Source organism: Phyllobates terribilis, unplaced genomic scaffold, assembly GCF_046119375.1.
Source record: "Phyllobates terribilis strain yellow unplaced genomic scaffold, ASM4611937v1 Scaffold_1__5_contigs__length_1240528914, whole genome shotgun sequence".
In the NCBI taxonomy this organism is placed as follows: Eukaryota; Metazoa; Chordata; class Amphibia; order Anura; family Dendrobatidae; genus Phyllobates; species Phyllobates terribilis.
The window spans coordinates 47,830,708-47,849,269 of record NW_027362761.1 but is presented as its reverse complement, the minus strand read 5'-3'; the positions used below and the strand labels follow the sequence as shown (position 1 = coordinate 47,849,269).

General features: G+C 42.4%; 1 protein-coding gene across 2 annotated transcripts in view; it reads right to left on the bottom strand.

The window, feature by feature from the left end:
* The window catches only part of LOC141165822 (coiled-coil domain-containing protein 17-like), a 124,273-nt gene extending 106,013 nt beyond the window's left edge, over positions 1–18,260 (bottom strand). The window contains exons 1-3 of one of the 2 annotated variants that reach the window (XM_073651782.1): positions 17,853–18,260; positions 12,436–12,561; positions 11,444–11,576 (exon numbers count right to left, since the gene is read on the bottom strand). In XM_073651782.1, the coding sequence (XP_073507883.1) occupies positions 11,444–11,576; positions 12,436–12,561; positions 17,853–17,987 (394 nt within the window). In that variant the 5' untranslated portion in view covers positions 17,988–18,260. The remainder of the gene's footprint in view (positions 1–11,443; positions 11,577–12,435; positions 12,562–17,852) is intronic. The other variant, XM_073651773.1, reaches the window with a different exon arrangement.
* Positions 18,261–18,562: the final 302 nt, after the last annotated feature.

Below are 18,562 nucleotides of genomic sequence, written 5' to 3'. Positions count from 1 at the left end.
AGCCCATCCTTTGCAAGGCCACAGGAGACAAGAAGTCTGACACATAGTCAACGCCTAGAGACGATGGTACAGGAGTATCTCCAAGTAAACATTGAAGCCATGACTGTGTCACTGGACCCTTGCTCTTTTTGGGCTTCCAATCTGGATAAATGGCCGGAGCTAGCCACTTACGCCTTGGAGATCTTGTCATGCCCCGCAGTCAGCGTTCTGTCTGAACGTGTGTTCAGCGCTGCTGGTGGTGTGCTGACAGATAAGCGCACGCGACTCTCCACTGATAATGTAGACAGACTCACGTTCATGAAGATGAACAAATCATGGATCCGAAACGACTTTTCTACCCCTGTGTCATCCTGGGGAGAGTAAAAGCTTGATGATTGGTTAAAATCACCCTACCAACCGTTTTAAGCTTTCAAATTACTAATCATGTTTATCTGTATCTTGGCTGGAAAATAATTTGGGCTTTGTAGCAGTGTGCAGCACTGATTCTATTAGGCCATCTATAATAAGCTCCACCAGATTTAAAATTACTAATCATGTTTATCTGTATCTTGACTGGAAAATAATTTGGGCTTTGTAGCAGTGTGCAGCACTGATCCTATTAGGCCATCTATACTAAAGCTTCACCAGATTTAAAATTAACAATAATTTTTAGCTGCATCTAGCCCGGAAAATAATTTTGGGGCTCCGAGATGCGCAAGACACATAAGTGCCTTCTTGCTGCACTACCTGCAGCATGACCCTCATATTGTCAGAATTCGAAGTAATCATGACTACTGGGTTGCCACACTCTTAGATCCCCCAAACTTTTCGATCAACCTTTTCATTTTAATAAAGACCAAAAAAATGGTCATTTTTGAAATTATAAGCATTAGCAGGTTGTTAGAAACTGAAATCAAACAGTTTTCAACTCAAAACTTTATTCTAGGTGATGTTACATTTTCACATAGGACCCCTTGTTCGAAAGGAGCTTCTGAACTCTCTCGTCCATTGAATTTGTCAGGCTTTGGATGGTTTCTGCTTCAATTGTTTTGCATGAGGACAGAATACCCTCCCAGAGCTGTTGCTTAGATGTGAACTGCCTCCCGCCATCATAGACACTCCTTTTAATGATGCTCCAAAGGTTCTGAATGGGGTAGAGGTCAGGGGAGCATGGGGGTCACACCATAAGTTTGTCCCCTTTTATGCCCATATCAACCAGAGATGCAGATGTTTTATGTGCAGCATGAGATGGTGCATTATTAAGCAAAAAAATGATCTTGCTGTGAAATACACGGTTCTTCTTCTTGAACCATGGCAGGAAGTGCTGTTTGAGAAAATCCACATACATTATGGAGTTCATCTTTAGCGCCTTCAGGGATCCTAAAGGGGCCAACAATCTCTCTCCCCATGATTCCAGCCCAAAACATTACTCCACCTCCTCCTTGTTGGCGCTGTAGCCGTGTTTGCGTGTGGTGTCCATCAACCAGCCATCCTCCACTCCATCCATCTGGACCATCGAGCGCTGCACGGCACTCATCCGTGAACAAAACAGTTTTGAAATCAGTCTTCATGTAATGTTTGACCCACTGGAGCCGTTTCTGCTTGTGTGAAGTGGATAGAGGAGGTCGACAGGATGGCGTATGCACAGCTGAAAACCTCTGAAGGACCCTGCATCTTGTTGTTCGGGGGACGTTGGAGGCACCAGCAGCTTCAAAAACTTGTCTGCTGCTATGACAAGGCTTTTTTGCCGCTGCTCTTTCAACCTGACGTAATTGCCTGTAGGAAAGAGTCCTCAATTTGCCCTTATCAGCACGCACACGTGTGTACTGTGAATCAGCTACATACTTCTTGATTGCCAAGACACTTCATCCTGATCATCGCACAATGTTGATTGTAGTCATGCCTTGACCTAAACACTCCACAATTTGTTGCTTCTCAGCAGCCGACACATCCTTTTTCTTTCCCATTTTGGCAGAAAATGTAGGCTGCTTAATAATGTGAGACAGCCTTCTTAAGTAGTCTTGCCTTTCATTGGACACACCTGCCAAACTAATTAGCACAGGTGTCTGCAATTGCTTACAGTGATATAAAGAGCCCTGACACACATCACCATCAATGAGTTTAACTGACAAACAAACAAATTCTTCCCTTATCACTCCTAAACACTTTTTGCATAATAATTTGGAACACAGTGTACATGTGCTTTTCCACAAAACACCAGTGGTTCACGTAGTGAATCTTACAGTTCTAACTTGCCAACCGTGGTCTGTATGGAATTGTTCAATAAAGGGCCCAAAATTAAGATAACATAGATGGGAGAGGTCTCTATGAATAGGAATTCCTAAGTATTTGATACCCTGTGAGGGCCAGGCAAAGGGAAAGTTGGACTGGATGGAATCCTATATGGATTTGGGGAGGGAGACATCGAGGGCCTCAGACTTCGCTGCATTGATTTTAAAATTTGACCATGTAACAAAGTGATCTACTTCAGCTATAACAGCATGGATGGATATATGTGATTGAGTGATATATACTAGGACATCATCAGCAAATAGAGAGCACTTGTACTCGGTGCCTCCCACCTCAATCCACCTAATATTGGGGTTATGGCGAATTGATGAGAGCAGGTGCTGCGTCACTAGGATGTATAAGAGAGGTGACAGAGTACATCCCTGCCTTGTCCCATTGGTGATTGTGAAAGGTGATGAAAATGTTCTGACGCGCCCCCTGGGCCTTGGGACACCCGGAGCCGGACCCTTTTTGGTGGATGCTGGTGGTTGTAGTCTCCGTGGCGGCGACCCGGTTCCGTGGCTCAGGGCGGTCAAACCAGTGGCGGAACTATTTATGTGGTTTTGATGTTTAAATGTCCGACTACGCCACCCGTGGATTGTGGTCAGAGTGAACCGCCGCTCCAGGGCAGACCGCTGAGGCTGGTGTTGTGGGTGCAGCAGAGCGTAGCATAACTCCCCACGGGAGGAGTATAGCCTCAGGGCAGTGTATGCGGAGGATGGGGGTGATGGTGCAGGGCAGCAGCAGTAACGACACGGAGTCAGTGATGCAGTCCAGGGCCTTTACTCACAGTTCTTATTATCCAGACCACGTCTGCAGGTAACGGCTGCCCACGTCGTACTGTGCTCACCAGGTGAGGGGCTCAGACAACTCCCAGATAACTTTGGAGCGCTTCACAGGACCCCCTTTGTGTGTCCTTTGTCTGGCCTTTCTTACCAACCCTTCTGTCCGGCTGCCTCGGGCCTCCTCTTGGTAAACTTGGCGCCAGTTTCCCTGACCCTATGTGGTGCCTTCCTAGCGGGTGTAGCGAGGGGCTGCGCCACATAAAATGTCACAGCCTCCTGTTTCTAGCTGAGGGTCGTTTCCTGCCTCCACTAGTTTGGGGGACCGGTCTCCCCCTTTGGCCTGACCCCTCCACGCAGGTGGATTCGGGCGTGCGGTGGCGACTCGCCCGTCCGCACCCCTGGGATCCCTTCGTTCCTCATTCCTGGAGCCTTCTCCGCTCCTCTTCCTTCCTTCTCGCTCTTCCAGGCCTGGGCCTCTGTTACTAGGCCCGCCTCCGGAGCAGAGCTCATGCAGAGACCCTGCTCACTGCCACTTCTGCTCAGACTTCTCTGCACTGAACTAAGATGGTGCCCACCTTTTATACTCCCTTCTCAATGCACCCAGGAACTGCTTCCTCCCTGCTACTGCACTACAGGGTTCCCCTTCCTCAGTGTTCCCTCCTCCCACTCCAGCCAGGGACAGGGACTGTCGTGCCCATCTCAGGGGCATATTGGTCGCCCTGCCCCATGGCAATGTGGTGTAATGCATGCAGGTGTCGGGTCCTGATCCACACTACATCCTTACCTGAGAGTGAGATATCACACCTCTGTGTGAGGTGCAATACCTCTGTAGCAACCGAGCCTCAGGGTGCTACAGTTCCATTTATCTTCAGCCTAGGTGACGTATTGCGATACAGGGCCGTGATTTTGGCTATAAAAGGGTCCCCTAGACCCCTACCCCAAGCTTTTTAAGAGAATCATATATGGCGTGCCAGGAGACTCTATGGAATGCTTTCTCAGCATCCAACGAGAGTATCTAATTACAAATTTTTAACTGCATCTAGCCCAGGAAATACTTTGTGCCTAGTAGCAGTGTCTGCTAGTCAGTGGATTATCCCGGCTGTTAAGCAAGCTACACCACCTGTAGTTTGGAAACTTAATTTTTTCAAAGGAAATGCTTCGGGACCACGGGATACTCAGTGAAGAGCATCAGGAGGCACCCCAAGGCATAGGGGCTGGGACTGGCAATAGGATGCCTTGCGGTGGACAGCCGAGCTCGATCCTTATAAAAGCTTTTTAACTGCAGCAGCTTTAGTGGACGCTACTGGAGCTGGAATTACGCGGCTGCTGGCATGAGACTTGCCCTCCAATAGATCCTTGTAAATGGATTTAAAGTGTATTCATTCAAATTAGAGAGACAATTTAAATTAAAAAGCTTAGAGCTGCCTCCACCACAGGGGGGCTCGCTCGACCCACCAGCGGACAGGCACCAGTATTGGGAGAGGGGGGCTGGCCGTCAGGGTTCACCGCGGCTCTGGCACAAACCCGGCGACGCGGAGGTGGCACGGGCAGGAGCGGACTGAACGTGTCGGCTTCTCACTTTTTGGATTTTAGAAGGGTATGACATGCCTATATCTGTGTCTCCCCCTCCTTTTACTCCTCCACCTCTTTTCTTTTCGCATGACTATATGTACTTGTCACTTTTCCATGTGTTAGCTGTGTCTTCTGAGCAGTTTGTCAGCTTTTGGACACCTTTGAAGGTGTTTTCTATGTGTTTCTATGTGTTTTTGTTTGCCTGCCATTGGTTTTAACGGTGTTCGAAGGTGTTCGACGAACAGTTCGACGAACAGTTCGGCGAACACACGGGTGTTCGACGAACCGAACCGAACTCGAACACTACGGGGGTGGCTCAACACTATTCATCAGTACTTATTCAGTAGTTATTCTAGCAATCACAAATTAGAGAACGAACATATAAAAAATGTTGCTTTTATTATATTAAAACAAATTAAAAACTTAATTTGAGAACACATACTACTGTTTTTGAGAGAAACTGTTACCTGCAAGCTTCTTTTTATTGGGATATATTTGAGAATAAGTAGTGAAAGTGAGCACATAGATATATTTACAAATATTTAGGTTAAATTCCCATGAAAAGTTTTTGACGCTGTGTATTTTCGCTGAGTAGAAAAATGCAGTGTCTTACAGTTGCAGGATGGTGGATGGGATTGATAGAAATCTAATGCCCACTGTGCTTTTTTGATCTGCGATGCATGTTTGAAATCTGCAACATGTCAATTTCTATTGTGGTACACTGAGTTTTATGTGCAGATTTTCCCCATAGACTTCCATTAGTCATTGAGTCAACTTCCCTAATTCCAGAAGGTATGTTTCACACAAAGCCACCCCAGCACATCATCAGAACACCATACCCACAGTAAAGTATGGTGGAAGCAGCATTATGCTTTGGGGCTGTTTTTTGGCAGCTGGAGCTCGGACTTTTGTCAAGATGGAGGGAAATATGACTAATTCCAAATATCAATCAATTTTGCAACAAAACATTCAGCTAAAGAGGAAGAGGTATTTCACCTTTCAGCATGACAACAACCCTAAGCTTACTCCCAAATCAACAAAAGAATGGCTTTGCCAGAAGATCATCGCAGTTTTGGAATGGCTCAGCCAGAGCCAAGACCAGAATCCAATTGAAAATCTGTGGGTTAACCTGAAGATGGCTGTACACAGATTTGGAGCTTTATTGCAAGGGAGAGTGGGAAAAGATTGCCCAATTCTAGATGTGCCATGCTGAAAGACTCCCACCCAAAAAGACTGAATATTGTCATAAATTCAAAGGGTACTTCACCAAAGTATTAGTTTAAGTGTGTGCATATTTATACAATAACATTAGTTTAGTTATTTATTTTTCCCAAAAAGATTTATTTATTTTGCATTTGAATTGTACAGATTATGGATGACATCAAAGGCAGAAACAATTGTGAATTGATTCTTCTTGGTATGTTTTTGTTTGCATGACAAAAACCTGGTATTTGAATAAGGGTGTGTAGACTTTTTATATGCACAATACATATATACCAGTTTTCTATTGGAAAGCATGGAAAGATTGGTGGAAAGCATGCAAAGACTCATGAAAGCTGTGATTAAAAATCATGGTTAGTCCACCAAATATTGATTTCTGAACTGTTCCTGAGTTAAAACATGAATAATTTGAGGTCTGAAAGCACAGTTTCTTTTTTAGTATTTTGACGCTTTAACATTTGCTGCAAATAAATACAACATTTTTAGCTTTGAATTTCGGATACATGTTGTCAGTAGTTTATAGACTAAAACAACAATGTACATTTTACTCAAAAATATACCTATAAAGAGAAAAATCAGAGAAACTGAAAATTTTGCAGGGGTCTCTTAATCTCTGCCAGAGCTGTATATATACAGTGCCTACAAGTAGTATTCAACCCCCTGCAGATTTAGCTGGTTGACACATGCGGAATTAACTTGGCATTGTGACATTTGTACTGTAGATCAGCCTGGAAGTGGGAAATGCACTGCAGCAAATTTTGGTTTTGTTTTTTTTTTTGTTGTTTTTTTAAAACGTTAAAAGTTAATTCAGAGTGTCATTTATTATTCAATCCCTCAAACCACAAGAATTCTGTTTGGTCCCCCTAAAGTATTAAGAAGTAGTTCAGGCACCAAGAATAATGAGCTTCACATGTGTGGATTAAAGATATCTTTTGCCAGCCTTTTCTGACAATTTAAGACCCTCCCCAAACATGTGAACAGCACTCAGACATGGTCAACATGGGAAGGACAAAGGAGCATTCCAAGGCCATCAGAGACAAGATCGTGGAGGGTCACAAGGCTGGCAAGGGGTACAAAACCCTTTCCAAGGAGTTGGGCCTACCTGTCTCCACTGTTGGGAGCATCATCCGTAAGTGGAAGGCTTATGGAACTACTGTTAGCCTTCCACGGCCTGGACAGCCTTTGAAAGTGTCCTCCCGTGCCGAGGCCAGGCTTGTCCGAAGAGTCAAGGCTAGCCCAAGGACAACAAGGAAGGAGCTCCGGGAAGATCTCATGGCAGTGGGGACATTGGTTTCAGTCAATACCATAAGTAACGTACTCCACCGCAATGGTCTCCGTTCCAGACGAGCCTGTATGGTACCTTTACTTTCAAAGCGTCATGTCAAGGCTCGTCTACAGTTTGCTCATGATCACTTGGAGGACTCTGAGACAGACTGGTTCAAGGTTCTATGGTCTGATGAGACCAAGATCGAGATCTTTGGTGCCAACCACACACGTGACGTTTGGAGACTGGATGGCACTGCATACGACCCCAAGAATACCATCCCTACAGTCAAGCATGGTGGTGGCAGCATCATGCTGTGGGGCTGTTTCTCAGCCAAGGGGCCTGGCCATCTGGTCCGCATCCATGGGAAGATGGATAGCACGGCCTACCTGGAGATTTTGGCCAAGAACCTCCGCTCCTCCATCAAGGATCTTAAGATGGGTCGTAATTTCATCTTCCAACAAGACAACGACCCAAAGCACACAGCCAAGAAAACCAAGGCCTGGTTCAAGAGGGAAAAAGTCAAGGTGTTGGAGTGGCCTAGTCAGTCTCCTGACCTTAACCCAATTGAAAACTTGTGGAAGGAGCTCAAGAATAAAGTCCACATGAGACACCCAAAGAACCTAGATAACTTGGAGAAGATCTGCATGGAGGAGTGGGCCAAGATAACTCCACAGACCTGTGCCGGCCTGATCAGGTCTTATAAAAGACGATTATTAGCTGTAATTGCAAACAAGGGTTATTCTACAAAATATTAAACATAGGGGTTGTATAATAATTGACCCACACTTTTATGTTTAAAATTTAATAAAATTCAACTGAGCAACATAACTTTTTGGTTTGTAAGATTTATGCTTCTGTTCATAAAACCTACTCTCGTTTGCAGTTTGAAGGCTCTAACTTATTAGAGCTAAATCTGCAGGGGGTTGAATACTACTTGTAGGCACTGTATATACACTGCTCAAAAAATAAAGGGAACACTCAAATAACACATCCTAGATCTGAATGAATGAAATATTCTCATTGAATACTTTGTTCTGTACAAAGTTGAATGTGCTGACAACAAAATCACACAACAATCATCAATGGAAATCAAATTTATTAACCAATGGAGGCCTGGATTTGGAGTTACCCCCAAAATTAAAGTGGAAAAACACACTACAGGCTGATCCAACTTTGATGTAATGACCTTAAAACAAGTCAAAATAAGGCTCAGTATTGTGTGTGGCCTCCACGTGCCTGAATGATCTCCCTACAACGCCTGGCCATGCTCCTGATGAGGTTGCGGATGGTCTCTTGTGGGATTTCTCCCAGACCTGGACAAAAGCATCCACCAACTCCTGGACAGGCTGTGGTGCAACGTGACCTTGGTGGATGGAGCAAGACATGATGTCCCAGATGTGCTCAATCGGATTCAGGTCTGGGGAACGGGCGGGCCAGTCCATAGCTTCAATGTCTTCATCTTGCAGGAACTGCTGACACACTCCAGCCACATGAGCTCTGGCACTGTCCTGAATTAGGAGGAACCCAGGGCCAACCGCACCAGCATATGGTCTCACAAGGGGTCTGAGGATCTCATCTTGGTACCTAATGGCAGTCAGGCTACATCTGGCGAGCACATGGAGGGCTATGCGGCCCTCCAAAGAAATGCCACCCCACACCATTACTGACCCAGTGCAAAACCGGTCATGCTGAAGGATGTTGCAGGCAGCAGATTGCTTTCCACGGCGTCTCCAGACTCTGTCACGTCTGTCACATGTGCTCAGTGTGAACCTGCTTTCATCTGTGAAGAGCACAGGGCGCTAGTGGCGACTTTAGCAATTCTGGTGTTCTGAGGCAAATGCAAAGCGTCCTGCACGGTGTTGGGCTGTGAGCACAACCCCCATCTGTGGACGTCGGTCCCTCATACCACCCTCATGGAGTCGCTTTCTAACCGTTTGTGCAGACATATTCACATTTGTGGCCGGCTGGAGATCATTTTGCAGGGCTCTGGCAGTGCTCCTCCTGTTCCTCCTTGCACAAAGGAGGAGGTAACGGTCCTGCTGCTGGGTTGTTGCTCTCCTATGGCTCCCTCCACATGTCCATGCTCTGGACACTGTGCTGACAGACACAGCTACCGTTCTTGCCACAGCTCGCACTGATGTGCCATCTTGGATGAACTGCACTACCTTAGCAACTTCTGTGGGTTGTACTGTAGACACCGCCTCATGCTACTGTACCTCTAGGGGTGAGAGCAATGGCAAAATGAAAAAGTGACCAGAACAACAGCCAAAAAGGATGAGAACAGAGAAATGGTCTGTGGTCACCACCTGCAGAACCACTCCTTGATAGGGGGTATCTTGCTAATTGCCTATCATTTCTACCAGTTGTCTGTTCCATTTGCACAACAGCAGGAGAAATTGATTCAGAATCAGTGTTGCTTCATAACTGGACAGTTAAAACAGAAGTGTTATTGAAGTGGAGTTACATTGTGTTGTTTAAGTGTTCCCTTTATTTTTTTGAGCAGTGTATATATATATATATATATATATATATATATATATATATATATATATATATATATATACAGTACAGACCAAAAGTTTGGACATACCTTCTCATTTAAAGATTTTTCTGTATTTTCATGACTATGAAAATTATACATTCACACTAAAGGCATCAAAACTATGAATTAACAAATGTGGAATTATATACTTAACAAAAAAGTGTGAAACAACTGAAAATATGTCTTATATTCTAGGTTCTTCAAAGTAGCCACCTTTTGCTTTGATGACTGCTTTGCACACTCTTGGAATTCTCTTGATGAGCTTCAAGAGGTAGTCACCGGAAATGGTCTTCCAACAATCTTGAAGGCGTTCCCAGAGATGCTTAGCACTTGTTGTCCCTTTTGCCTTCACTCTGCGGTCCAGCTCACCCCAAACCATCTCGATTGGGTTCAGGTCTGGTGACTGTGGAGGCCAGGTCATCTGGCGTAGCACCCCATCACTCTCCTTCTTGGTCAAATAGCCCTTACACAGCCTGGAGGTGTGTTTGGGGTCATTGTCCTGTTTAAAAATAAATGATGGTCCAACTAAACGCAAACCGGATGGAATAGCATGCTGCTGCAAGATGCTGTGGTAGCCATGCTGGTTCAGTATGCCTTCAATTTTGAATAAATCCCCAACAGTGTTACCAGCAAAGCACCCCCACACCATCACACCTCCTCCTCCATGCTTCACGGTGGGAACCAGGCATGTAGAGTCCATCCGTTCACCTTTTCTGCGTCGCACAAAGACACGGTGGTTGGAACCAAAGATCTCAAATTTGGACTCATCAGACCAAAGCACAGATTTCCACTGGTCTAATGTCCATTCCTTGTGTTCTTTAGCCCAAACAAGTCTCTTCTGCTTCTTGCCTGTCCTTAGCAGTGGTTTCCTAGCAGCTATTTTACCATGAAGGCCTGCTGCACAAAGTCTCCTCTTAACAGTTGTTGTAGAGATGTGTCTGCTGCTAGAACTCTGTGTGGCATTGACCTGGTCTCTAATCTGAGCTGCTGTTAACCAGCGATTTCTGAGGCTGGTGACTCGGATAAACTTATCCTCAGAAGCAGAGGTGACTCTTGGTGTTCCTTTCCAGGGGGGGTCCTCATGTGAGCCAGTTTCTTTGTAGTGCTTGATGGTTTTTGCAACTGCACTTGGGGACACTTTCAAAGTTTGCCCAATTTTTCAGACTGACTAACCTTCCTTTCTTAAAGTAATGATGGCCACTCGTTTTTCTTTACTTAGCTGCTTTTTTCTTGCCATAATACAAATTTTAACAGTCTATTCAGTAGGACTATCAGCTGTGTATCCACCTGACTTCTGCACAACACAACTGATGGTCCCAATCCCATTTATAAGGCAAGAAATCCCACTTATTAAACCTGACAGGGCACACCTGTGAAGTGAAAACCATTTCTGGTGACTACCTCTTGAAGCTCGTCAAGAGAATGCCAAGAATGTGCAAAGCAGTCATCAAAGCAAAAGGTGGCTACTTTGAAGTACCTAGAATATAAGACATATTTTCAGTTGTTTCACACTTTTTTGTTAAGTATATAATTCCACATATGTTAATTCATAGTTTTGATGCCTTCAGTGTGAATGTACAATTTTCATAGTCATGAAAATACAGAAAAATCTTTAAATGAGAAGGTGTGTCCAAACTTTTGGTCTGTACTGTATACTGAGCACATGTATTTTGCCCTCCAAATTACACATTATATAAAAATGTGTACTAAAATACTTAGATATAAAGAATGCAATAAACTTCTTAAATAAAATCTATATCGAATTTTCTAGTAGGCTTCATAACATACCATCTCTCTGTTTTTCCAACAGCCTGTTCTGAGACATAATTTCACTGATTTGCTTGCTGTGAGCCTCAGCCAGATACTGTAGCTGTGTATCGTTAACTGTTGTCCTGGGTTCTGGTCTACCAATTCCATTCATCTAAAATGAGAACATTTTCATTTAAACACTACTAGTTAGTAAGTTGATATACTTAACCAAAATGCAATTCCTCAAATTGGACATCTTTTTTTTTTTTTTTTTTACAAAAAACGGATGTCAGTTTTGTTTTTTGATAGGTTGAAGTCCCTTATCGCACTTGTGTGAACCATCTGCCAACATGCACTTTCTCTTTGTACTAGAAATGATTACATTTTTCAAAATTTGAGTTCATTAGCTTCAGCAAATTTTTCCAAGATTTCTGGCAGATCGCAGGTATTCAAGTTGCCCAGAAAAGTCATGTATAACAATCTGAGGTCCCCTAATACTTTATGGAAACCCTTTCAAGCTCTTTAGTGTAAACACAAGTTATTAATGTCAAAGTCACCTCAATATATTCACATATCATTGCTCTGCCCCATCACATGTGCAAAAAAAATAAAATTGATGATAGTGCTAGATCTGTCACATGATAGACATAATTGGCGCCCAATAAACTATACTAGGGATCCGTCAGGTTTCTCTCATGGTGTTTATCATTTTATTGAAAAAAATGATGGAATCTACAACAGAGGCTTAAGAAGGTCCCAAGACATTTTGTTTTTCTTCATAAAAATCTATTATTTTTGAGATATTATGTAGGAGGATTTGGCTTTCCCAAATATTGTGAAATGGAACTGGTAGAGTGCAAGAGGTGATCTGTTTTTCTACAATGAAAGAAACAGAGACTGCATAACAATATGCATCATCTGATTTAGCAAACTCTGTTGGATACAAGGCACAAGAAAGCACAAATTGGTGTGAAGAGTCCATTTGGATCATTGATCCGGTTTAGATTTGGTAATGATTAAACTGTACTGACCTTCAGTGAATCAGACTTCTCCTCGTTAGAGTCCAACATGTGATTACGGTCATTTATCATGTTGGTTTGATGATGATGTTGCAGTTGGTCAGTCTTTTTTCGTCTGGAGTTTTTGAGTCGGTTTACCTTATTTACAGGGGAGTAAAAACACATAATTGGAGCAACCCCAAAGAATACAGTACATAAATCCCATTTCCACTTATCACTCAACAGAAAATAAGAGTGAATTCACACGTGGCAGATTTGTTGGAGGCATTTCTGTTAGTAAAGATGGTTTCCATTCATTCAGCTGGGATTGATTTGATAGCAAACACATACCACAAGTGATTTGATATGATATGAATTGGGGATAGATCCAACCTTCGAAAATCAACAGTGTAAGGAAGGAGACAATTTGCTTTCTAATAATTGTTAGGTTATCTACACTGAGTTAAAGGGAGCCTGACAGTGGATACATGCTGCCCAAACCACTGACAGCATGTATCAGACATTGGCTGTATGATCTCAGCCAGGTAAGTTTGACTCTGAAACATTGCAGCCTTTCAGAGGAAAAAAAACTTTAAAAGCCTGCCCAAGAGACAAAGCCACATTGGTGATTAGTCGAAAAGGCTGGTTCCCATTCCCAGCGGCTTCTCTCAGCCGGCTCCCCTTAACTAACAAGTCTCTTCCTGCATGCATGTATAGGGTGAGACCTGTCTGTCATTGGCGAGCGGAGAGAGGCCACCGGGGACCAGCCTTTTCTACTAGTCACCCATGTGGCTTGGTTTCTGGTGGCTTTTAAAGTATGTTTTTCACTGAAACATTGCAGAGTTTCAGAGTCATCCCAACATGGCTGAAATCATGAAGCCAGTGTCTGACTGAAAAAAGAGGTGGGGTTATTCTGCTGGATCCAAATGGGTTAAAATTAGCAATTTATTGATAATCGCGTTGATAATCAGTTTTTTCAATCAATTACCACCTTGCAACAGCTTCTGCTTCAGGTTCTCCAAAATCTAAAGTTGAAAACATAGTGAAGGAGAATCACTAGGAAATGGACAGCATGTGACTTAAATATGAGTGTCTGAGCAAAGGGTCTGAATACTTATGACCATATGATATTTCAGTTTTTCTTTTTTAATAAATTTGCAAACATTTCTACATTTCTGTTTTTTTCAGTCAAGATGGGGTGCAGAGTGTCCTTTAATGAGAAAAAAATGAACTTTTTAGAATTTATCAAATGGCTGCAATGAAACAGAGAGTGAAAAATTTAAAGGGGTCTGAATACTTTCTGTACCCACTGTATCTACTGTTAAGTTCCCTTTAACAATAAGATTTTTTTGTAGGGCTCCTATCAGTAGCATATATCACCATAAATATCACATAACCGTAACTAACATCTTTCATTATACTGAGGTCATTACAGGGCCATTCTAACTTAAAGGGAATCTGTCACTAGGTTTTTCCTACCTCATCTGAGAGCAGCATCATGTAGGAAAACAGGCCTTGAATCCAACGATGTATCACTTAGTTTGCTGGGTGCAGCAGTTGTGACACAATCAGAGTTCTTAGATGTATCACAGGAGAGGGCATGGTCAGGCAACAGCTCATGAGCCAGCTAGTCACAGCTATGATAATGTCCTTGTGTTAAAATCTTCATTATAAGTAAACAACAGCACACAGCTTGATAAGTGACACACCACTGAATTCAGTGTTTTAACCCCTATTTCATGTTGTCCTCAGATTACATAGCCAAAACCTGCTGACAGATTCCCTTTAAATAGTAATTACCCTTTAAATATGTTTTCCATAAATATATAGTACAAACAAAGATAAGAAAGTTTTTAATATATCTTATCAGATGCCTCCGTCGATTTAAAAGGTGGAAATAAGAAGTTTTGTAAATACCTCCCGTGGTCATTGTTGCCTGTGAACAGCGCTATTACCGACTGCTCACCAGGCATTTCGTGACCCGGCTTCAGCCGGCTCTGACATCCGCTGATGTCACTTCAAGTTCAGGCTGCAGCTGGGTGTGACCCAGTGATGCGCATACCCGATTGATGGGCTTTCTTCACCCGAAGAAAGAGTAAAACATTTACTGATTGGGTGAATGCTTTTTTTAAATTAAATAATTGCTTTGTTCTCGGCAGCATATTGTCCTGTGTAAAGAAGACATCCAGTGGGTACGGAAAGTATTCACACCCCTTTAAATTTTTCACTCTCTGTTTCATTGCAGCCCTTTGGTAAATTCTAAAAAGTTCATTTTTTTTCTCATTAATGTACACTCTGCACCCCATCTTGACTGAAAAAAAACAGAAATGTAGAAATGTTTTAAAAATTTATTAAAAAAGAAAAACTGAAATATCTTCCTAGACCAGGCCATCCAGGCAAACTGATTAATCGTGGGAGAAGACCCTTGGTGAGAGAGGTAAAGAAGAACCCCAAGAACACTGTAGCTGAGCTCCAGAGATGCAGTAGGGAGATGGGAGAAAGTTCCAGAAAGTCAACTAGTCAACTACCACAGCAGCCCTCCACCAGTCGGGCCTTTACGGCAGAGTGGCCCGACGGAAGCCTCTCCTCAGTGCAAGACATATGAAAGCCCGCATAGAGTTTGCTCAAAAACACGTGAAGGACTCTCAGACTGTGAGAAATAAGATTCTCTGGTCTGATGAGATGAAGAGAGAACTTTTTGGTGATAATTCTAAGCGGTATGTGTAGAGAAAACCAGGCACTGCTCATCACCTGCCCAATAGAATCCCAACAGTGAAACATGATGGTGGCAGCATCATGTTATGGGGGGTGTTTTTTAGCTGCAGGGACAGGACGACTGGTTGCAATTCAAGGAAACATGAATGCGGCCAAGTACAGAGATATCCTGGATGAAAACCCCTTCCAGAATGCTCTGGACCTCAGACTTGGCCGAAGGTTCACCTTCCAACAAGACAATGACCCTAAGCACACAGCTAAAATAACAAAGGAGTGGCTTCAGAACAACTCTGTGACCATTCTTGACTGGCTCAGCCAGAGCCCTGACCTAAACCCAATTGAGCATCTCTGGAGAGACCTGAAAATGGCTGTCCACCAAGTTCATCATCCAACCTGACGGAACTGGAGAGGATCTGCAAGGAAGAATGGCAGAAGATCCCCAAATCCAGGTGTGAAAAACTTGTTGCATCATTCCCAAGAAGACTCATGGCTGTACTAGCTCAAAAGTGTGCTTCTACTCAATACTGAGGAAAGGGTCTGAATACTTATGATCATGTGATATTTCAGTTTTTCTTTTTTAATACATTTGCAAAAATTTCTACATTTCTGTTTTTTTCAGTCAAGATGGGGTGCAGAGTGTACTATAATGAGAAAAAAAATGAACTTTTTAGAATTTACCAAATGGCTGCAATGAAACAAAGAGTGAAAAATTTAAAGGGGTCTGAATACTTTCCGTACCCACTGTATGCTGTAGAGAAAAATGACAGTCTGTGCGCATAGAATGATCTATTACTGACCATTCTGTGTGCAACTAGAACAAACCTTAGCAACCTTTAAGGGGTATTCTCATGTCATTAAATTGGTTTAGTTAGAAAGCATGAAAATAAGAAAGATTGCAATTGACTGTTTTTTTCTATCTGCTTTCATTCTGCTGTGAGAGCTTTTATGTTACATAGAACACAGCTTATTACCAAGGTGCTAAGCCACCAGAGCCTGGCCAAGTATTCTCATTACTCCAGGCTGAGGAGTTAACTCCTAACATATCAGGCAGCCCTTTCCAGCCCATTGATTTCCATATAGTTACTAGCTCCTCTCCTCCCTCCCACTCACTCACAGCTCCTGTCAGGGCTCTTGTCACTCCTAATCACAATTCCCCAGCACCCAGCATACAGTAGTAACAGTGTAGACTCAGAACAAACACACACACACTGTTAATGTGTTGTAGTAGGATGAAGCTCCTCATCAGAACAGTCACTCAAGGAGGAGCACCCACCCCACAAGCAACCAGGAAGTAAGGAGACTGCAGAGCTATGAGCTGCTTGAGAGACAACTTGAGAATTCTCTTTTAAGGAACCAAAAATACTTTATTTTTTCAGGCAAAAAAACATATTGGGAAGGTTCCTGATAAAGCATTGGGCATTTGGAAATTGGTTGAAATCAGAGGCATTTTGTGCGCACAGTCTAATGCCGAGTATAGACAGACGTATGTTCAAATAGTGTGCTTTGCAAACGCACAATGGACAGCACATTGACCCAATAATAACCCATATTATAGGGCATATCAGTGATTTTACACAAAGAACAATTGTAACATGCACTTAACTCGGCCAGACTAATGCATGAAAACAGCAGGCAGCTCCTGCACCTGTCTTCTGGGCACACAGAGCTGTACCTGGAGGCCAGTCAGGTCCACAATTTGTAAGCGTGACTTTCTCCATTTTTGGCCACCATATGTGTCATATCGGTATGCCATAAAGGTTATAGAAATAACTAAAAACAACTTTTCGTATCCGCACTTGGGGTCAATATAACATTTATCAAGTGTAAAACATAAGTTTCTTTTTAGACTTGATAAATTTCAAATTGACCCCCAAGCGCGAATACAGAAGGCTGATTTTGCCCACTGACTGGATTCACCGCCAGAGGGATTTACTTCTAGCAAGTACTTACCTTGATCTCCGCTGCTCATCCTTGAATTAATAAACTCAGCTATTTTTATTGTTTTTATTCTTCTGACACTCACAGCAACTTAAGGTGAGAAGAACCTTTATGCTATATTCCTATAATGTTGTGACGACCTTATTACCCTATGTGGCGCTCCTCATTTTTTTTAGTACACACTCTATATGTGTGTATTGATAAATGGAGATATAACCACAAAATACAGATGGTTTAGTCTGCATTTACTCCAGTATAGATGTCAATTGTTTTACGTTCTGTAATGTTCAACTGTTTATCACGCATATTTTTCAATATGATCATATAATATAATCTTTAATAATGATGTAATAAAGATGTACAGCTAGAATCCAGATTAAGGACCTATATATTTTAGACTTTTTTAGGGTGGATATGGTGTCTATAGATGAATGCTGCAGATAAAAAACAAGAATGTATATAGTATTATATATATATGTTTATAACTCCAGACAGTTACAATGGTTCCTTATTCATAATATATTCCAACTGAACAGAATAAGGTTCCTTTGGCAAACATTTACGTTGTTTTTCTCCAAGGCTCTAAAAGAAATACTGATAGCGAATTTAGATTGAGAGTCCCAATGGGGACAGTGAGTGATGACAATGTCTGTTATGCACTGGGGGATATGATGGTGCTATATATGGATGGGAAATAAAATACCTGACTATATTTTTACATATTTTTAGGATACGCTATGTATGCTAAAGATATTAATAGGAAGACTAATAAAAGAAACTACCAGATAAAAACTTACCATGTCCTGAGGCGTCTGTGTTTCTCTTACGCTGCCAATGTCTCCACCAATACAGAATTTTTCTCTATGTTTCTGCAGTAATAATGAAGACTTGAAAGTCATATTGCAACTTGGGCAGCGTAATATGTCTGTCATCCTGCCAATTCTGTGAGAGATTTCTGTTAAACGTTAAATATTTCATTCATCGGTTTTCTCTTTTCTCTGTTTGTTCTCAGATGTTGAAGTGTTGCATGTTTATATTAAATAATAAAAATTCAAAACACTTGAAATATATCCCTAAAGAGTTTTCTTCAGTACTTAATTAGATCATATCCTTTGCTTGCTGTAGTTTCCCAGCTCCTGAGCTTAGCTGACCCCTCCCCAGTGTTGTAACAATGAGGGCTGGATGGCAACCTGTGTTTGTGTAGAACTTCTCCCAACTTATCAGAAACCACAGCTACAGATTTGGAAGGCTTCAGAGCAGCCTCTACAGGCAAGACTGGAAATTACACAGGGTACATCTTAGGAGGAGTATTTTTATGCCCAAAATGACAAGTATTCTGGAAGTGATACCTTTATTGGCTAACCAGAAAAAAAATATATATATGCAAGTTTTCAGAGCACAGAGGCTCCTTCTTCAGGCAATATTACATTTTTGTAATCTTGCCTGATGAAGAAGCCTCTGTGCTCTGAAAGCTTGCATATATATATTTTTTTCTGGTTAGCCAATA